General features: G+C 45.6%; 1 protein-coding gene across 1 annotated transcript in view; it reads left to right on the plus strand.

Moving 5' to 3' along the window:
* Window positions 1–7,723: 7,723 nt before the first annotated feature.
* The window catches only part of Pitpnc1 (phosphatidylinositol transfer protein cytoplasmic 1), a gene marked incomplete at its 5' end in the record, with an annotated part of 105,086 nt that continues 91,158 nt past the window's right edge, over window positions 7,724–21,651 (plus strand). Inside the window, one exon of the mRNA XM_090351489.1 lies at window positions 7,724–7,887. Coding sequence (XP_090207615.1) covers window positions 7,724–7,887 — 164 coding nt within the window. The remainder of the gene's footprint in view (window positions 7,888–21,651) is intronic.

A 21,651-nucleotide genomic window follows, 5' to 3' on the forward strand; every position in this document is an offset into this window, starting at 1 on the left:
AGTGAGAAAGCTCAGGGATAGCACCCAGGCCCTGAGTTCAAGCCCTAGGACCAACACACACACACTTCTGACACCTGACCCATGGACTCCAGAGTCTTGGGAACGTCTTGGCGTGGTAGAATGGCAGGGCGCTTTGTATCCCAGTTGATGTCATATACAAGATGGGAAATTCTCATTTTTAAGTAGCTACACTGTAGAAAGAAAGAAAGAAACAAAGAAAGAAAGAAAGAAAGAAAGAAAGAAAGAAAGTAAAGAAAAGGAAAGGAAGAAAGAAAGAGAAAAACGTTTTTTCAGAACACAGTCCCCTCAGATCGGGGTAGTAAACTGGGACTATTTCAGTGTATAATAAATATAGAAAAGCAATATTCACTGAGCACTGGTGACTTATATCTGCCTGTCATCCTAGCTACACAGGAGTCTGAGATACGAAGATAACATTTCAAAGCCAGCCCAACCAGGAGAGTTCTTGAGATTCATACCTCCGAGTAACCACCAGAAAACTAGAAATGGAGCTGTGGATCAAAGTGGTAGAGCCCCCCCGCAATCTCCACCCCCACCAAACAAACAAAAAAAATATTACTCCTTGGACTTGAACTCAGGGCTGATATTCTACCAATTGATCCAGGCAGGCCCTCAGCCTTATAAAAATTATTCATGAACTCTCTTTATTCTTTTCTGTTCACTTGTTTAATAAATCCAGAATGCATGTCACACTTAAAGCAATGTCAAGTCACAAGCTAAATTTTACACATAGGGATGTAAATCTGAATTTAGGCATTCAGGCAATTCATATGCCTGAATGCAATCATGGAGTCAAGAATCATAAGCCTTTCCATTGAAATGAAAATTTGCAGCACCAGGTTTTGAACTCAGGGCCCTGAACTTTCTAGCAGACACTTTGCCACTGGACACCTATCCTGACTCTTTTTACTTCAGTTATTTTTTAAGGCAGGGATTCAAATTTTAGGTTGGCCTGGACTTGAGCCTCCTTACCTACCTATACTTTCTATGTAGCTGACATCACTGGCATACCACCACCCCTGGCTATTGATTGAGATGAGTCCCCCAGACTAGCCTTCAAACTCAATCCTCCCAACTCTCTTGCCTCCTCAAGAACCTGGGATCCCAGGCTTGAGGTACCATGCCCAGCACACAAGCTACATGTCAAATGCTCGCTAGCTACAAGAGCAAATAGTTCTCGTTATTAGATAGCTACTAGGCAGAACGAAAGCTGAAAGTGGTGCAGGCTAGGATAGCCCACTACTGCTGGACTACGTCATAAATTCACTTCCTGGGAGCCATACATAGAGTCTCTGTGTACACCATTTACCTCTTACCACTTTACCATGGCAGATGGCACAAAATAAATGAACATAACTGAGTTCCAATAAAACTTTATTCAACAAAAGGTGCCCAGCTCGTAGTTCGCCAGCTGCCAGAGTTGAGCATTGTCCTGGTGCCTTAGCTTGCAGTGGGGTGTCAGAAAAGCAACTCTTGCCTCTAGCTTTCTGAAATGAGGTTGTTAGTGTCTACCCTCATTGCATCTCCGCCCCTGTGTGTCATTACAATTTTGATACCACCTTGGTGTACAAGCTACAGTAGGCCCGATTCCTATGTGCGGTTAGCCGTGGGTTTCTCACACATTCTGGAGCAATTGCTTTTCTGTGCTTGTGCTTGGTGTCCATGTCATGAGGCTGGAAGAAAGGTTCTCTTGCAAGCATTATGGGTCACATGAATAATAGGGGATCTTCCGCCTCCAGCCCCCCAGGAAGTCTAGCTCACATCATCCTCTGCTTCTCCCTTCTCCACACAGCCAGAGATGTCAGGCATGCTTCACAGATGGACAAGCATGTCATTTCCCATGAAGTCAGGTGACAGCTGCTGAGGTCACATGGCCCCGTCCATCTTGATGAAAAAGGTCAAAGAAGGTAGCGATTGTCATGGCTGATGTGGAGCCTGGAGAAACGGAGCCGTGTTGAGGAGGAAGTCCACTGGGGATTGGTGGTGATTGTTGCAAAGTGCTGGCTACGTTATGGTGTATGGACAGGGGCCCTGCTGAGACTAATGGAGGATGAGAAAGGGGATAGGAGGGTAGGTTGGAAGGAAGGTGGGAGGTAGGTAAGGGCTCAAGGTAGATATGGCACCTTGCAGCTCTGAACCAAGCACATGGGATGCAGTGTTGCTCTGGGCAAGGTTGATGAGGGATAATCAGACCTCATCAATGGTCAGGGAATCCCCTGACCATTGGCTACAAATTTGCACTTCAAGTCTACTCAAAAAAAATTTTGGGGGCCAGGAGTTTGGCCTAGTGGTAGAGTGCTTGCCTAGCATGCACAAAGACCCGGGTTCGATTCCTCGGTACCACATACATAGAAAAAATCCATAAGTGGTGCTGAGGCTCAAGTGGTAGAGCACTAGCCTTGAGAAAGTCCAAGGACAGTGCTCAGGCCCTGAGCTCAAGCCCAAGACTGGAACACACACACACACACACACACACACACACAAAAATTGCCAGTCCTGGGCCTTGAACTCAGGGCCTGGGCACTGTCCTTGGATACTTCTTGCTCAAGGTAGCACTCTGCCACTTGAGCCACAGTGCCACTTCCAGCTTTTTCTGTGTCTGTGGTATCGAGAAATGGACCCCAGGGCTTTGTGCATTCTAGGCGAGCACTCTACCACTAGGCGATGCTCCTGGACCCTTTCTTTTTAAAAGTTAAGTCTTACCAGGTGCTGATGGCTTATGCCTGTCATCCTAGCTACTCAAGAGGCTGAGATCTGAGGATTGTAGTTTGAAGCCAGCTCAGGCAGAAAAATCCATGAGACTCTGATCCCCAATTAACCATCTAAAAAGCTAGAAGTGGAGCTGTGGCTCAAGTGGTAGAATGCTAGCCAGGAGCAGAAAAGCTCAGGGATAGCACCTAGATCCTGAGTTCAAGCCCCACTACCAACACACACACAATCTCAAGCTTGAGCTGTGTTATGCAACTTCCTGCCATTCACCCCTACCATTTGCAACTACATTAACTACATGAACTAATGATACCACTTGGTTTCTCCAGTGATGGCATCTCCTGCCTTGCTTTGCATTCTCTGGTGATATCCAGCCCTGTGGCTCAGAAGGAAAGATCTGGAGCCCTGTGATCTTAATATTTTTTTTCTAACTGCAGAGAAGATAATTACTTGGGGTAGCTGCTCTGATGGTAGCTCACACAGAAAGCTCAGCCTGTGGAGTGGAACTGTCTCTAATCGTGATTGCCTCTTAATGATCACCCCCAAACTCTGGAATTATAACAATGAATTTTACAAAGTTAGGGCATAATTAATTGCTTCCCCAAGCCACAAGGAAACAGAGCTACAGCAACTTTGAGTTTGCAGTCAGACTTTTAGGTAATTTGACTTGTTAGATAGTAAAAGGTCAGCGGCATGGCTTTCCCCTTTAAAACAATCATATGGAATCCTAGATTTGTGACAGCAGTTCACCTGTGCAGAAGGGGAAAGGGCTAGAGTTGGGTGGATTAGAAAGAGCACTAACCTGTGCCATTCATATCCTAAGCCTGCCATCTTTAAGTTCCAGTAAGACTTCCATGTGTATTACTTGGTTTCCTTGTCTGTCTATACCTCCTTGGCTAACACATTGGATTAGAAATAGACAATGTCGGGCCTGGAGTTTGGCCTAGTGGTTAAAGTGCTTGCCTAGCATGCATGAAGACCTGGGTTCGATTCCTCGGTACCACGTACATAGAAAAAAGCCGGAAGTGGTGCTGAGGCTCAAGTGGTAGAGCTCTAGCCTTGAGAAAGTCCAAGGACAGTGCTCAGGCCCTGAGCTCAAGCCCAGGACTGGCAAAAAAAAAGAAATAGACAATGTCTAATTGGTGCTTTGAGTTGATGGGCAGCTTTGTTGAGTTGATGGGTGCTTTGTTGTCATTCTCACCACCATCACCACCACCACCATCATCATTGTCATCATGAATTCTCAGTTCTCAAGCGCCGAGGACCCTCTGTGACGGGGAGTTTGTAGCTTTCACTGACTTGCAAGTTGGTTTGTAACCAGGGATCAGGGATGGGTATTTTCTCCTCATTAGGGATAGAACTTGGCAAAAAAATGGGTATGAAAGAAGGGGAAGACATGGTCCTCTAAAGGACAGAGTCTGCCACCCCGGTGGTCCTGTGCCTGTGTCCACGAATGCCACTATGTCCTGCTGCCTGGATGGGGCACTGATTTGTATGTGAGCACATGCGCGTGCATGTGTATGTGTATGAGAGAGAGAGAGGGAGAGAGAGAGAGAGAGAGAGAGAGAGAGAGAGAGAGAGAGAGAGAGAGAGAGAGAGAGAGAGAGAGAGAGAGAGAGAGAGAGGGGAGAGAGAGAGAGAGAGGAGAGAGAGAGAGAGAGAGAATGAGAATGAGAGAACGCAGGATTCTGGCCTCCTGTCCACACTACTGAACGTAGAAGTTAGGGAATGACCCCTAGTCCAGTACTTTTAGGAACTGGTTAATGATCTGTCCCTTCCCCTCCTCCAACTAAGAAACTGCTTGTCTGCAAATCACAAATGTGGCTTAAACACAAAGCCGGGCACCAGTAGTTCATCCTTGTAATTCCAGATACTTAGGAGGCTGAGGTCTGAGGATCGTGGTTCAAAGCCAAGCCTAGTCAGGAAAGTCTGTGAGACTTATCTCCAGTTAAACACCAAAAAGCTACAAGTGGAGCATTAGCCCTGATTTAATTAAAAGAGAGAGGGAGAGAGAGAGAGAGAAAGAGAAAGAAAAGCTCAGGTACAGGGCCCAGGCCCTGAGTTCAAACTCCAGGATGAGAAAAGCACAACAATAAAAGAAAAACAACACAAGCTTCTTCTTAATGGTCAGCTCCAGTGGCCACGAGTGGCAGTGCAGACCTGATCTTGCTGGAATGGAAGGAAGGGGCGGTCACAGAGCACTGGACCATTTCCGTGTCCCACCATCCCTCCCCTCCTTCCTCTCCCCACTCCCTGTGTTCCAAGCCCAAGGCTGTCTTAGTGAGCTCGGCTTGGTGTCTGCTCTGCCTGGCTTGAGGCAATCGGCTGGGCCTCCTCTGGCCTCGGTGAATCAGCCGTCCTTGCCTGGCCAAGAGCAGGGCACTTGAGCTTGGCCCAGCCAGGCTGACTGGCGTCTGGCTAATGGCTTTGCTGTGTTAAACATTGACCTGAGTCCCATCTATTGTTCATCTGCAAGGGGTTGGAGCTCCTGAAGGCCAGCCTGCTGCTGGACATAACTCTTCTGCCAAGCCCTCTGGTAGCCTATGACAGTACTTGGGGGTTAGAGGGACCAACTTCTGACACAGTCAGCATCATAAAAAAAGAAAAAGAAAGAGATAATAGTTATCATTTTCTTTTTCGTGCACTGCTAAGAATCAAAGCCAGGCCCTTATACAAGCTGGGCAAACAGTCTAGCACTGAGTGACACCCCACCCCCACTGAGCCACCCACCATGGTCATTTCAGTGCTATCTAGTACACTATCACATCCGATGCCTACACCAGAGCCAACCCTCTCGCCAACCCCAAAAGAAACCCTGCACCAATGGCGCACGTCCCAGAGCTGTCTCGCAAAGCACCAGTACCCACAATTCTTCCTCACTCCTTCAGGGTTTCTCTAGGTAGCCAAAGCTGGCCCCAAACTCTTCTTCCTTCTCCCTTAGCCTCCTGGAGGCTGAGTTGACAGGCATCTGCTCACATGTTCAGCCAGAGCACGGGAGACTTTTCCCAGACTGCCAGGGAAAAGCCCGTTCCGGGTCTTAGTCCTTAGCCATTTTCTCTTCACACCCTTTGTCTGTGCCTGCCTGTGCCTTGCACCTATATTTCTCCTTATTTTTTATTTTTTGGTTAGGACACATATCACATTCCACCAGAGTCCATCTTAATGACCTCATGTTTACTTTCTTATGTCATAAAGGCCCTTTTTCCAAAAAAGTCACATTCTGAGGCACAAAGAAGCCTCAGTTTATATGGACTTCCCCATATAAACTTTAGACAATGTCTTTTAGCCCATAGCACACATTAAGCAAATTCACTTCGAGTCCTCCATTCGTTTTTATGGCTGAGTAATATTCCACTGTCTGTGATCATTGTGTGTTCGAACACCCAGTACAAAACACCTGCCAGTAGAATCCCCCGCCCCCTGAGCAGCCAAATACCCCATCACAAGACTTGCGCAATGTAGGTCATTGATCTAACAGGTGTAGCTCACAAATTTACCATCTGTGGACTTGTTCTTACTCTTGCTATCCTGGCAAAGAGCTACCATTTTTGCAAGCAGAAGTAAAAGTAGTCCCGGATTAGGGAGGAGCCAGGTCAAGCTTCTGCACCTAGAATTCCTTTCTGAAATGGAAGTGATTTTCCAGCTGCGTCTCTCCCCTCTTCCTCTGCACTCCCTCCTCCCTTCAAGTATGCAGGCAAATTTGTATTCTGGAGCGGGGTGTGGCTCACACAGGAAGCACAGCCCTTTGAGAAGACCCAGGCAGCAGCAGTAGCCCACTGCTGTTGTCATGGTTACTGGACCTGGTCGCCTGGACCGGCTACAGCTGAGAGCCCACCAGCTTTTTCATGACTTCTCTACCAGGCTCAGTATGCAAGAGCCATCCATGGCCTCTGAGCTTTGAAACCATCCACTGCTGCCTTGAGTATTTCTTCTGCCTCCTGAAGTTGAAATCTATTTCTTCCTCTTGTGCACATGTTCAAAGGACCTTTATCCTTGCTCTTTGAAGGGACACTGGGTGTTGTCATTAGCTTTCTGGAGATTTGGGCTCCTCTCGTGTCCCTCACTGATGTCATGGCTGTGTTGGAAGGAGCTCAGCAAGAACACGTCATGCTGCCTGAGACCTTGAATGGACTTTTGCCGTGGGTAAAAGTTCGCTGCCTCTCCCTTCTCTCTCACCACCTTTCTATCAAATTAATTTCACCACTGTGGAAGTTCTTTGGCTGGGTCCTGGGTGGAATAATCCAAAAGTGAACATGGAGCCTGGTGCTGGTGGCTACTCAAGAAGCTGAGAGCTGAGGATTGTGGTTCGAGCCTAGCCAGGGCAGGAAAGTCCATGAGACTCTTACTTCTAGTAAACTACTTAAAATTTAATAAAAGCTAAATGTGGAGTTGTGACTCAAATGGTAGAATGCTAACCTTGAGCAAAAATGCTCTGGGACAGGGCTCAGGCCCTGAGTTCAAGCCCCAAGAATGGCACAAGTTAAAAGTGAGGACAGGACAGAAAGTACCCCTGTTGTATTGGCTTCCTCGGGTCATTTGCGGTGAGGGCAGTAATCTCTGGGGCTCTTGGCCAGAGGCTCCATCAACTGTCATGGAACTGGATGAGGAGTGTGGCAAAGGTTTCTAGAACTCAGGCTCTCCTTGGAGCTTTTGAAAGCTTCCAAGAGGTTCTGATGTCCGGCCACCTAGAAGATATGTCCTTCTAAGGGACAGAGCCCTGCAACTTGGGGAGGGGACATGCAATCCTCCATGACTGGCAAGCATACTGATTAGGTACAAAGCAGGGACAGAAGTAACACAGCCAAAGCTGCCTTTTGGTGGAGCTAAATATAAATAGCCCAGCTGCTCCATAGAATCCTATAGGGCCAGACTACGGGCCCCGTCTTCACAGTTCCATGGGGCCTAGGGGCAGTCAGGGGTGGGATCACTCAATGCGCTGTGCCTGGGGTCGGGGGTCTTCAGAGGCCCGAGCGACTGACCTGTGTCTCCTTGTCTGTGTGTTTTGCAGTATAAGATCGGGCAGCTGTACATGATCAGCAAGCACAGCCACGAGCAGAGCGACCGGGGAGAGGGCGTGGAGGTTGTCCAAAATGAGCCCTTCGAGGACCCTCACCACGGCAATGGCCAGTTCACCGAGAAGCGGGTGTATCTCAGCAGGTAAGTCCCTGGCTACTAGGGAGATACCCTAGAGTCCTGATGCCAAAACCCGGGTGAGGGACATCTGGGGTGTGGGGCAAAGAAAAGTGCTCATGAGCATCCTTGCAGCCCCGGTGCTCACGGGGCTTCTGAAGTCACAACTCACCCCCTCCTTCATTCTGCAAAATAGACCCCAGACTCGCCTTTTCCTTGTGCAACTTGGCCCTTCATCTGTCCCACCCCTAAGATGTAGGATCCAGTCTGATAGTCACTGTGTGTGATCACAGCCCATCTGAACTGAATGACTGACTGCAGGGCTGTCTTTTCTGGTGTTGTGTTAGCTGTCAGGAGGAGATGATGCCCTACCTATGGCAGGAAGGGGCAGGAGGTGTCTGTGTGGGCTTTGGGTCTTGTTAAAATAGGGCTTCCATTTGTAGTGGAGTGGTAGTCAGGTGTCTGGAAAGGGAACTGGAGAAAGTCACAGACATTGGAGACTAGATCGATGTGTGATGCCATTTCTCCATCAGACCCTGCTTTTCCAAGGTCAAACTTGTCCCTCCCCTTTTGAAAGGATTTTAAACCCATATGGATCACACTTGTCTTTCCTGCTTGATATCTCTTTTGTTCTAATGACATCATGGACTACTTGGACTGGTCTGATGTCTCCTTATCCTCCCTCCTCCCCCCCCCCCCCATTCAAGCCATCGTGTGTTCTCACTATTTTCTGGGTTAGAATGTGAAGTAGATGTGATTGAAATGAACTGTGGAAATCAGCCTTCCATGTATACTTCAGTCCCCACCTACTTGTGGCCTCTCACTGGCCCACTGTGAGCATTCAAACTGTCCCTGGCAACTGTTCATCTGTCCTTGACACAGCTAGACTTGGACACGGCTAGCTGTTTCTGAGCAGAGCCATCTTGGGGTTCCACTGTTGTGGGGCCTCACTGTCCTTCAGGTTGACCTTGAACATTTCAACCCTGACCAGAGACTTTGAAACTTGTCACCAAGGTAGATAGATGTAAGTCTTCTAGTTCCTCTAGCTGGGGCTGAGGGACCAGGAAGTTCCTCAGCCATGAGGAAATGTGGATGAGGTTGATCCCAGGCTTCTAAGAGAAGTTAAATAATCTTCCTCATCTTCCTCTTCTTCTTTTTGTGTTGGTTGTGGGACTTGAACTCTGGGCCTGGGAACTGTCCCTGAGCTGCTTTTGCTCAAGGCTAGCACTCTCTCGAGTCACAGTGCCACTCGCAGCCTTTTCTGTTTATGTGGTACAGAGGAATGGAACCCAGGGCCTCATGCATGCTAGGCAAGTGCTCTACCACTAAGCCACATTCCAGCCTAGGAATGGCTTCTTTACAGAGACATGCTTCTCAGTGTCCCCCTTGGCCTTCTGAGAATGGAGGAGATGGACATGCCTGGAGCCAGTGTCCCCCTCAGGCTTCCTCTGAAGAGCAAAGAGAATTCAGAGAGGAAGGTGCAGGAACACAGCAACGATGGAAAATTCCATTTCTTGGCAGATGATGACATTCTTTAAAGCTATTGCCTAGAGAATGTTCCCTCTGTACCAAAAAAAAAAAAAAAAAAAAAAAAAAAATCAGGAAAAAAAAAAAAACCTCAGCAACTTTATAGCCTTTGCTGAACCCAAAGAAGAAGTGCCTGGTTGTCTGTGTCCTGTCTGTTTTCACTATAAAAAAAAGGATATTTATTTTAAAGGCGAGTTATTAACATTAGTGAGGAGGGAAATTTGTTATGAATAAAAGATGCAGACTAGCAGTAATAATAGCAAAGAAGGTGAATGTAGACCCTCACTCATTTCCTGCATCAAGGACAAGAGGAAATATAATGATATGAAGCTGAACTCAAAATAAAGAAAGGGGACTCCTCAGGTACCAGGGCTAGAGGGAAACTTAAATCACAGTGGGGAGGCAGGCTGGTTGGTGAGTGCTAAGGAAACCAGGAGCCCTGAGCAGGGGGTCCCTGGGGGAGCTCCAGTCAGCTAAGGGCTGGGCCATTGTGCCCCTGGTGGCAAGAAATGTGTGGCCCGAGAATCAGGCATAAAAAGTTTTTGACAATCAATAGGTGAGAGAGGTTATTATCCAGAGATCATCTTTTAAAACAATAAAAGACTGCACTTCATGAATGAGGAAAACTGGCCAGGCGTAGGGGTATACACCTGTAATTCCAGCCACTGGGAAGGTGGAAATAAGAGGACCAAGATTGCTCGGAGCAAGGAGCTCCTGCCTAGCTATTCCCCAGGCTGAGATCTGAAGATCACAGTTGGGAGTCAGCCAGAGCTAGAAAGTCGGGGAGAATCTTATCTCCATATTATTCATCAGAAAACCAGAAGTGGAGCTATGGCTCAAAATGGTAGAGCTCTACCTTGAGATGAAATGGCTCAGCTGGAAGTTTGGCCTAGTGGTAGAGTGCTTGCCTAGCATATACAAAGACCCAGGTTCAATTCCTCAGTACCACATACATAGAAAAAAGCTGGGAGGGCCAGGACTTTGACCTAGTGGTTAAAGTGCTTGCCTAGCATGCATGAAGACCCGGGTTTGATTCCTCCGTTCCACATACATAGAAAAAAGCTGGAAGTGGTGCTGAGGCTCAAGTGGTAGCGCTCTAGCCTTGAGAAAGTCCAAGGACAGTGCTCAGGCCCTGAGCTCAAGCCCAGGACTGGCAAAAAGAAAAGGAAAAAGCTGGGAGTGGTGCTGAGGCTCAGGAGGTAGAGCTCTAGCCTTGAGGAAGTCCAAGGACAGTGCTCGGGCCCTGGGCTCAAGCCTAGGACTGGCAAAAAAGAAAAAGGGAAGAGATGAAAAAACTCGGGGACAATGCTCAGACCCTGAGTTCAAGCCTCACAATAGGAAAAAGGAAAGAAAGAAAGGGAAAAAAAGGAAAAAGAGTGCCAACCTGGACAAACAGTGTGAGATCCTGCCGGGTGCTCCTGCCTGTTAACCTGGCTGCTCAGGAGGCTGAGACCTGAGGGTCACGGTTGGAAGATGGAAAGTTCATGAGATTTTTATCACCAATTAATCACCAAAAAGTACTAGCCTTGGCCAAAAAAGCTCAGAGATAGCCTCTAGGCCTTGAGTTCAAATTCCAGGACCTACACACACACACAAGTGTGACATCCTAGTTAAGTAGAAACCAAAAACAAAAAAAGAGCTAGGGCATGGTTCAAATGGAAGAACGTGCCTGGCTCTTGAGTCTAGAGAGGAGAGAGGTATCCAGAATAACAAGTAATTTAATAAGTTAATTGGTTAATATCTGGGAAAATCTGAATAAGCACAGAATGCTTTTAAAACACTAACAAGAGTTAATTGATGCTATACCTGTAAACCTAAATAGTAGAAAACAATAATACAAAAGATAGAAGAGTAGTAATTATAGTTTAAAAAAAACACTCTAAGGTGTTTAGGAATCAGAAAAAAGAAGTTGACTGGTTTTGAGGGTTTTTTTTTTTTAAGATAAAGGAATGTGGGGTGAGGGCTGGGGAGGGAAATGGGGAATAAGACATGAGAAAGGGTATCAATGTATGTGAAGTAATGTACCCTCTATTTGGTGAATATAATGTAACCCTTCTATTAATTACAATAAAAAATATATGGAAAAAAAAGATGAAGGAATGTCTGAAGGAATAGTAGAACAAGAGAAAAACACACTAAATCCATAGAAGGTGGGAGAATAAAGAGGGAGGTAGCTCAGAGTGTGGGATTTCCTTTGTACATGGAAAACCCTGGATTAGATCCCTGGCGGCACCACCAATAACAATAACAATAATAATAATAATGTATGATACATAGAACACATACATTTTGAAAGCCCGAGGACAGTGCTCAGACCCTGAGCTCAAGCCCAGGACTGGCAAAAGAAAGGTCCAAGGATGCAGCAATTTGTAGTACAGCATTTGGCCTAACACATTGAAGGCCCTCCGTTCTACCCCAGCATCACAGTATCTTAAAAATCATAATAAAGCATGAGGAAGTGGAGCCGTGGCTTAAGTGGTAGAGTTCTACCCTTGAACAAAAAAAGCTAAAGAAGAGTAAGAAGTGAATTTTAGTACTGGCACACAAAAAAAGTTATAGGTCATTCTCAGCTAAGAACATATACATCCTTTAGAAAACATTAGCAAATTAAATACCTTAGAGAATAATAATAAGTTATGACCTAATCAGATTTAGTCCTGAGATTCATTAAGTTGACATGAAAGAAATCTTTCTGAATGCTTGTCTACTGTGAAGACAAGAACTAAATAAGTATTCTTATTATCACCATTTCTGTCTGACCTTGTGGAAAGATCTTACCAAGACCATAGAACAAGAATGAACAGCTGGGGATGTAGCTCAGTGGCAGAGAACTTGTCCAGAATGCACAAGGCCCTAGGTTTGATTACCCAGCCCCACATAAAGACCTGCTTGATCACAGTTCAAAGCCAACCTACGCAGTAAAGTCTAAGAGACTCCATCTCCAATTAGACAGAAAAGTTCAAACTGCAGATGTGTCTCGAGTGGTGAAGCAACAGCTGTGGGCAAGTAATAATTTAAAGCCATGAGTTCAACCCCTAGTACCCACACAAATGAACAAATACCACGTATTAACATGCAGTAGGAAAAATAGTTTCAAAAATAGAATTTTTTTGGTTGGTCATGGGGCCTGAACTCTGGGCCTGGGCATTGTCCCTAAGCTCTTCAGCTCAAGGCTAGCGCTCTACCACTTGAGCCACAGCCCTACTTCCAATTTTCTGTTGCTTAATTGGAGATAAGAGTCTCATGGACTTTTATGCCTGATGCTGGCTCTGAACTGTGAGCCTCAGATCTCAACCTCCTGAAGACCTAGGATTGCAATTGTGAGCCACAGGCACCTGGCTCAAAAATATAATTTTTAAATATTTCATTTACAATAGAAAAGTAATATTATAGGAACCTATTAATTTATAAGATATTCAGAAATTAGAAAATCAATTTGCAATAGAAAAATAAACTTAAAGATACCTGTTAAGATATCCAAAATCTTTAGAGGACATTTTAAAAACCCACAACTAGTGGGGGGGGGTATACCATATTCATGGATTGAAAATTACTATAAACTCACAAATCAACCTATAAATTCAATGTAAGTCTCATTAAATTGCTAATAGTGTTATTTTTTAAAAATGCAACTAGAAAGCCAGGTGCCAGTGGTTCATATCTCTAATCCTAGCAGGAGGCTGAGATCTAAGGATCGTGATTTGAAGCCAGCCTGGCAGGAAAGCCCATTCAGGTTTTGTCTCTAATTAATTAGCAAAATATCTGAAATTGCAACTGTGGCTCTAAGTGGTAGTGTTACCCTTGAGCGATAAATCTCAGGGACAGCACCCAGAACAGGCTAAATAAAAAATACCGCTGGAGAAAATTATTGTAAAATTTATATGAACAGTTTTGATGAAAAGTTGAATAAATAAGAAGGACTTGCTCTACCAGACAGCATAGTTTTTTAAATAAAAATGGTAATTAAGGAAGCGGGATATTAGAACAGAGTTAAATGAACTCATGGAACAAAAGAGCCTCCAAATAGATCCAAGTCATTATACATGCTTCGTTTTGAGCAAGACTGACATAAGAAATTAGCAAGGAAAAGATGAACCACTGAGTCTATGATGTAGAGATGATTGAATTTTCAATCAGAAAAGCAAGTAGGCGTCTATCTTCACAGCATACACAAAATTTAATCACATTACAAATCGGTTAAATATTTAAATATAAAAATTCAGGGAAATATAGATAACTTATTCTTTATTATTTGTAGAGTGCAATAAACTAATAAGGCATAAAGAAATAAACTGTAAGTACTGCCAGATTAAAAAGAAGAAACATGGCAAAAAAAAGTGAAAAATAAACATTTCCATAACTAAAGGAGGCAAATAATGAAAAGAAACTAGTAATGTATGCTTGTAATCCTGGCTATTTAGGAAGCTGAAATCTGAGAGTCGTGGTTTGAAGCCAGCCTAAGCAGACAAATCCTTGAGATTCCATTTCTAATTAACCAGCAAAAAGCCAGACTACAGGTATGACTCCAATGGTAGAGCCCAGGCATAGGCAGAAAGGGCTGAATGAGAATGGTAGGTAGGCCCTGAGTTCAAACTCCAGTATTGGTGAAAGGAGGAAGAAGAAAGAAGGGACAAGAAGTCAAAGGAAGGTGGAGGAAAAAGAGGAAGAAAAGGAAGCCGAGAAAGAGGAAGTAATGATAGGACTTGGAGAGCTAAATTCAGCTCCATTTAATCTTTCCAGTAGTGGCCCAAATATCTAGAAACTGTCCCAAACTTACTTTTCCTTTCCTTTCCTTTCCTTCCTTCCTTCCTTCCTTCCTTCCTTCCTTCCTTCCTTCCTTCCTTCCTTCCTTCCTTCATTCTTTAGTTCTTTTTTTTTTGTCTGTCACGAGGCTTGCACTCTGGGCCTGGGTGCTGTCCCTGAGCTCTTCAGCTAAAGGCTACTGCCCTACCTCTGTGCCTGGGCATTGTCCCTAAGCTCTTACCCCTGGAGCCATAGCACTGCTTCTGGTTTTCTAGTGGTTAACTGGAGATAAGAGTCTCATGGTCTTTAGTGCCCAGGATGGCTTTGAACCCGTAATCCTCAGATCTCAGCTTCCTGTGTAGATAGGATTTTAGGTATGAGACATGGCGCCTGGCCCTCCTTTCCCAAACTTTTGAGAAATCTGAAGCTAGGAAGAGTAATGACTCTAAAAATTCAGAAAAACAGTAGTAGTTTGGAATTATGGTTTATTTCACACCCGGATACAGTGAAACAAGAACAAGTGGCTATATCTTTGCCTTCTAAAACATCACTTGTACAAGAAGAACTCCAAGGTCTGTAATGGCATAGTTTTGAAATCCCATGATTCTGGTTGACAATTGACTATGAAGCCGTTTTGCATGAGGACATATACACAAGAAGAATGGTCTCTGTGAGAGAACACACACACACACAAACACACACACACACACACACACACACAGAGGCAGATAGATACATAGAATACATACATAGACTAGATACAGATACTCTTGGATCACATGAGAAGAAACAAGGGGAAATAAGCGAGGACATCACCTTCCCTACTTCCCCACTGGTCAGAACATGCCTGGAACGTTTTTACCTGTTCTGTAATGCCACTTCACTATGGCGGAGGGCACCCCATGAGTGGAGAGGACTAGGTCTCCCCAGGGTAAAGAATGACTGGCAGAATCGAGAATGCTCCGCATAGAAAGACAGCCCCGTGGGCCGGGAGTTTGGCCTAGTGGTTAAAGTGCTTGTCTAGCATGCATGAAGTCCCGGGTTCGATTCCTCGGTACCACATACATAGAAAAAAGCCAGAAGTGGAGCTGAGGCTCAAGTGGTAGAGCCCAAACCTTGAGAAAGTCCAAGGACAGTGTTCAGGCCCTGAGCTCAAGCCCAAGACTGGCAAAAAAAAAAAAAAAGAAAGACAGCCCCGTGAGGTGATCCACGGTGGGGTGAGGTGGCCAAGAATTCAACTTCTGTGTGCTCTGAGACTACCAGGACTTGAGTGGTGGGTGGGAATGGCAGAGGATGGAGGGGAGAAATGTCCAAGTCTGCAGCTGTCAGAGACCATAGTCATGCTTTCTAGTCAATAGTACAGTGGTAGGGTTATTTGGACATTGTTGGGGCCCCCACAGATGGGGTGTCCAAGCAGATTCAAACACCGAACAGGGGTAAGCACCTCAGAGGGTTGGTTCAGTCAGACAAACCAGAAGACTCGATTTTACTAACATTTTGATTTTTATAGTTATGATACGGGTGATGTATAGAGGATTTATAGTTTCATCAGTCAGATGATGAACATATTTCTTTTTGGATTCTCTCCCCCTTTCCTTCGCTCTCTCCCGGCTTTTCCTTCCCATCTCCACCCACAAGTTATATAGTCCATTTTCAACACAGTGTCCACTGAGTCCCACTACTGCCCTGGTTCATCTTTGTCCCTCCATTTCTGTGCCCCACCTGACCCTCAGAAAGACAGATATGGGAGAATGTTTGGAACTCTTAATTTTCTTTTCGCCAGTCCTGGTGCCTGAACACTGTCCTTCCTTGGACACTTTGCTCAAGGCTCGTGCTCTGCCGCTTGAACCTCAGAGCCACTTCTGGCTTTTTCTGTGAAAATGGTACTGAGGAATTGGACCCAGGGCTTCATGCATGCTAGGTGAACACTCTACCACTAGGCTATGCTCCCAGCCCAAACTCTTAATTTTCTACACTAGTGTGTATTTGATATCCCAGTTGTGCTTCAGTAACCAAAGAGGCACAGGCCAAAGAAGCATTGTTTACTCATGCGTTTATTCCTTCCTTCCCTTATTTCCTTGGTATAGGGTCTTAACTCAGGGCCCAATGCTTGCTAGGCAGGCACCGCCTAGTTCTTTTAGCATTAGTTATTTCTCTAGGTTAAAAATTTCCTTATTCCCCCCTACCCCCCACCAGAACTGGCCTCAGACTATAGTCTTTCTACCAACAGCTTCCCAAATATGAGATACAGGTACATACTACCAAGCTTAGTTTATTAATTGAGATGGCATCTCCCTAACTCTTTGCCTAGGCAGGCCTTGAACTGCCATCCTCCTAATCTCTGCCTCTTAAATAGCTAGGATTACCACAACAAAAGCCACTGTGCCTCACATAAAGTATCGCAACTTTATGATGATCTGAGTCTATCATTTTATAATTTCAAAGGCTTTGGGTTTATTTGAAAGAGTAGAAATATGTATTTTAGCACCATGGAGATTATAGCATAGCAAGAGAAAGAAATATTGCTAGGTGACAGAACTATGAATCAACAAGGTGAATTCCCACTATTCAAAAGAAAATAAAACCTATTCTTTCACTCCCCCCCACACACACTTAGAGCCTCTTCAAGCTGATGCGTGGCCTGTAAGTAGAAGTCACGTGACTGCCGGGTTGGCCAGGCTGTCATGTGACAAGTCGTTGAAATGTGTAACATACAACAAACTGAACAGATTGTAGAGGGCCCCCATTACTAAAAGGCATAGTCCCATTTTCTGATCAAGATGGCGTCCAAGGCTGGCTGGTGGCAGCATTTGAGTTCATCTGTCCATCTAGCAGAATCTGCCTGTTTGCAGGGCCCATTTAAATAACTTAGCTTAGTGCATCCAGCACCTGATGGACCAGAATTTTGGAGCTGGCAGTCAATATGAAAAGTCAAGCACATTCACACTGCCTTGTTAAAAATTCACTATCCCAAGTAAGAATCAGAGGCACCGGCAATCATCAAAGCCCATGTCATCAGCGCCTGCTCTGGTTCATGTCCAGAGAAGCAAATTTTTGAGAAGGGAACTACATTCCACCATAATTATCACCACATCAAGCCCAGACATCTGTCCATCACTTTGGCTGTTGCATAAGTTGCCTGTGGGAAGGGTGAGCCAGCTGGATGTCAGTGGCTCAAACTTGTAAACCTAGTTACTTAGGAGGCTGAGTTCTGCAAATCTATGTTCAAAGCCAGATCAAGCAAAAAAAAAGCAAGAGTGTAAGACTTTGATTCCAAGCCCAGTTAACATGGACAAGTGTACACGTATGTGTACACACACACATACACACACACATAACCACAAACCACATACACACAAAGTTGCCAATGAAAGAAACTGGTTCTCATAGCAGAAAGAGTATTTCCTGGGAGGATGTTAAGGATCTACAAAACGATCTGGAGGTACAAAAATAGGCAGCAGTTGAGGGGGCTCAAAAGAACCCAGTGACAATGCCACCACCATTTTTTTGGTAGGGGTCGTACTGGGGTTTGCACTCTGGACTTCACACTTGCTAAACATCCACTCTACCACATGAGTCACACCTTCAGATTTGTTTGCTTTAGTTATTTTTCAAGTCAGGGCTTCTGTTTTTACCCAGGCCACCCAGAACCATGATACTTTGTGGCTGGAGGACAAAATGCTGCAGCATTTTGTTGTTTAATTGGGTGCCTTGCCTGGGCTGGCCTTGAACTGTGGTCCTGTGATCTGAACTTCCTGAGTAGCTAGAATATTTGTTTCAAGCCACTGCATTGGGCCCTTGTTGCCAATTTTTAATTGAGTAGCATGTCCCTTTTATAACCCCATTTATGTTTTAGTGCTTCGCTCTCATTTCCAAGGACTTGCTCCGTCTTCATGTTTCCTTACCATGTCTATAGTGCATGGAAGTGGGGAATCACTTAGTGATTAGATATCTTAGCACTTATGCATTCATCCATTCACATAAGTGCTATTACAGCCCTACCTTTGCTGCTTCTCAGGGGGCTTTTGATCCCGTTCAAATAAAGCCATATTGTTTGGCTTGTCTTCTAAACTCCTGGTTTTGACTGGCATCGAGGGATAAGAGACAAGGTTCCAATCAGACTCGAAAATAGTGGCTCTAAATAAAACTCACGCCCAGTAACATGCAGGCGGGATTTTCTTCAGTCACCTTTGATTTTCCCCTGTGGTCCTGGTGTCTCTCCAGTCCCTTCCCACTGAGGCCTGGGAGGGTGGCGAGGCTTTGGAGAAAAGATGGGGGACTATTTTTAGGCTTGTTTTGTTCAGTCATAAAGTGTCATGTTCTTCAGCACCACGACTCCTGGATTAATTAGACTGTGCTGGCAGCTGCCAGTCAGGGAGCGATGCCAGCTTCTGAGGGTTATTCTACCCCATGCCTGAGTGGATTTGTACCGTGCCAGCCGGGTTCCTTTCCCACGTGGTCCTGACCTTCCCTTGCATGCTCTTGGGCCCTCTGGTGTCTTGCAGAAGGCAGAGTAATGCTTCTGTAATTTCTTTGTAAGCAGATATGCCAGTCTACCTGCCGGTCCCCTGGCCCTGGCCATTACTGCTCATTGGTAGAAGCTGTTGCCATGGCTTAAGTCTCGCTTTCCTCTTCTCTCCACACTCTCAGATGGGCTGAACACATCCCTGCCATTTTCCAAGAGGCTCCTACTATCAGCTTGGGGGACCCCTGGCTTTGAGAGCCAGGCAGCAGGTTTCTCAGCAAATTGTGGTTGCTCGATTTGCTGTTGCCAAAGATTCTTCACCATCATTACTGACTTGGGCATGCGCAGGGATCCATCGTCACTCATTCAAAACCAAGAAACAAACTACGTATTAAGTTGCTTTCTGTGGGTATAGGAGATTTAACAGTGAACAAAACAAAGATCCCTACCTTGATGGGACTTGACTTCGAATTGGGAGTTCGAGTGCCCTGTCACCCTAGTAGGTCATGATGAATTTTAGAACATATATTTATATATCCTGTATAAATACTTACCCTATCATGTCACATGTGTATGCACACATGTATTGAAAGGTGACAGTACTCTGGGAAAAAAATGGGATATGTCAGGGGCTTCCTTCTTTCCTGCCCTCCAGACCAGGCTATTTTATTTTGTCCCCATATCAAGGCTGAAGAATATTCTAGAAACTCCCCTGCCACCAGACCCTCTCTGTTCTACTCCCTCTACTCCCATGGGAAATCACCTGAACAGAAGGTTTATGCCTGTTTGGGATCTTTGCAGGCATCCACCCCTCTCTGCCTCACTCCTGAAAGATGCAGGTGAATACAGAGCATCTGGCCTACCCACCTCACCCTAATTCCATCCAATCAGAGGCTCCCAGGAGCCTGCCCCAGGCAAGCTCCTTCCACCAGGCCTCTCCTCTCTCCCCATACCCCTTTCCCCCTTTCTTCCCCCCCCCCCTCCCTTTCTGGTACCATTCCTATGTTTTAACTCAGGGCCCTGGTGCTATCTCTGAGCTTCGTTTGCTCATGGCTAGCACTCTGCCACTTGAGCCATACTTCCACCTATGGCCTTTTGGTATTTTATTGGAGTCTGGCTTTGAATTGCAATCCTCAGATTCCAGCCTCCTGAGTAGCCAGGATTACAGGTAGGAGCTACCAGCACCCAACAAAAGAGATGCCTCCGACATAGAGTCTGGGTCTGAGTTCAAGGAACTCAGGTTTGACACCGTTTCTTTGGAAAAAGCCAGGCAGCTTTGCCTCCTCTGGCAATAGCTCAGCCTCAGAAGCCGTAGGCCTCTGTGTGTTTAGAGTGCCCCGGATAGCCAGAAGAGACACTCACACCAAAGGAGTCAAAGCAGGTGAGGAGTGACATTGTAAAACCTCAGAAATCACCATGTGAACAGCTGGATGCGAGCCATGGATTCTTATCAGAGAATTACCAGACACCACATTCCAGCCTAGGAGGAGATGCAAGGTCTGCCTCTTCCCCTGACCCGGAGGGCCATGTGGATTTGGGGGAAATGAGTTCCTGTCTCCTAAGCCCAGTCCCGGGGCCCAGCGACAGGGCTAAGGGGCTGAGCGGGAGGAAGTCCTGTGTTGGCTTTTTCAGCTTGGAATGGTTTAAGTCTCAGATTTCCAGTGTGCCTCTGTGGTAGAATGCCTGTCTAACAAGGGTGATGCCCCGGTGTTGTATACCAGAGCCACCAAAACAAAACAAAAAAGAGGAAGAAACCAAATGCTTCTTTGCCTTCCACAGGTGTTGACAAAGAGACATTGAAATGTCTCTTAATACTTGAGCTTTGACAAGATGGCTTCCTGGGAGATTTGACCCTAGCCCATGCATGGACTGCAGACTGGACCCAAGCTCTCCTTCCTAGGAGAGAAACTCTGGGCTGACACTTCATAGTAAATTTGAGTGACACTTTCCCTTAGAATTGAAGGCTGTGTGACAGTATGCATCATGAAAGTGACAGCAACAGCAGAGACATTTAATTCCATTCTCCTTTGCTGGTTCTCATAAATCATTGCTGTAGGAAAAAGGAAATTTTCCTTTCTCTGATAAAAATGATCCCAATAATGATGTGTTCTGGGGAATCTAGGGGCTGAAAGGAGGTTTCTTAGTGGGCTTAAAGCATACTTAAAAAGCATTGTGTTCATCAGCTTTCTGTCTCAGTAACAAAACACCTGAGATGATGAACTTATAAAGAGAAAAGGTTCATCATGGCTCTTGATGTTGGTGTTTACAGCTGGTGGTGGCAACGAGCCCTTGCTATTAGACCTTTGGTAGTCATATGGAGTAACATGGTAGAGTGAGATGTGCTGCACAGTCCCTCAGTGCTGAGAACGCAGAAGAGGAAGAAGGCTGGGGTCCTTCTAAAGGCTCAGTGCTAATGACCTAACTTCTTCCCACCTCCAAAATGCCCTGCCGCCTCCCACACGGCTAAGGCTTCGTTTATTTATCACATTGGTCTTTGGAGGGAATTGAACTTTAATAATGCTCTTGGCCCAGTAAATGACGTAGATCTGAAGGCTTCACTGGGCTGGAGGTATTGCTCCATTGCTAGAGTGCCGCCCTGGAGCAAAAAAAGCCAAGTGAGCCAAGCACCAGTGGCTCACACCTGTAATTCTACTACTCAGGACTCTGATGTCTGAGGATTGGGCAAGAAAGTCCATGAGACTCTTAGCTGTAATAAATTGCCAGTAAAGCCAATAGTGGAGCTGACTCCGCTTTTGACTCGTGTGGTAGAGTGCTAGCCTTGAGCAAAAGAAGTTTAGGGACAATGCCCAGGCCCCAAATTCAAACCCCAGGACTAGCAAAAAGAAAAAAAAGCCAAGCCAAGTGACTTGAAGAGGTGTGGCTCAGGTGGTAGAGTGCCAGCCAATGAGTGAAAGCACCAGATACTGAATTAGAGTCCTGGACTCAAACAAAAAAAAAAAAAGCCAAAGCCTCACACCTGTAATCCTAGCTTCTCAGGAGGCTGAGATCTGAGGATCAAGGTTCAAAGCCAGCCCAGAAACAAAAGGACCAGAGAC

Source organism: Megascapheus bottae, chromosome 17, assembly GCF_031878675.1.
Source record: "Megascapheus bottae isolate mThoBot1 chromosome 17, mThoBot2.hap1, whole genome shotgun sequence".
NCBI classification, from domain to species: Eukaryota; Metazoa; Chordata; class Mammalia; order Rodentia; family Geomyidae; genus Megascapheus; species Megascapheus bottae.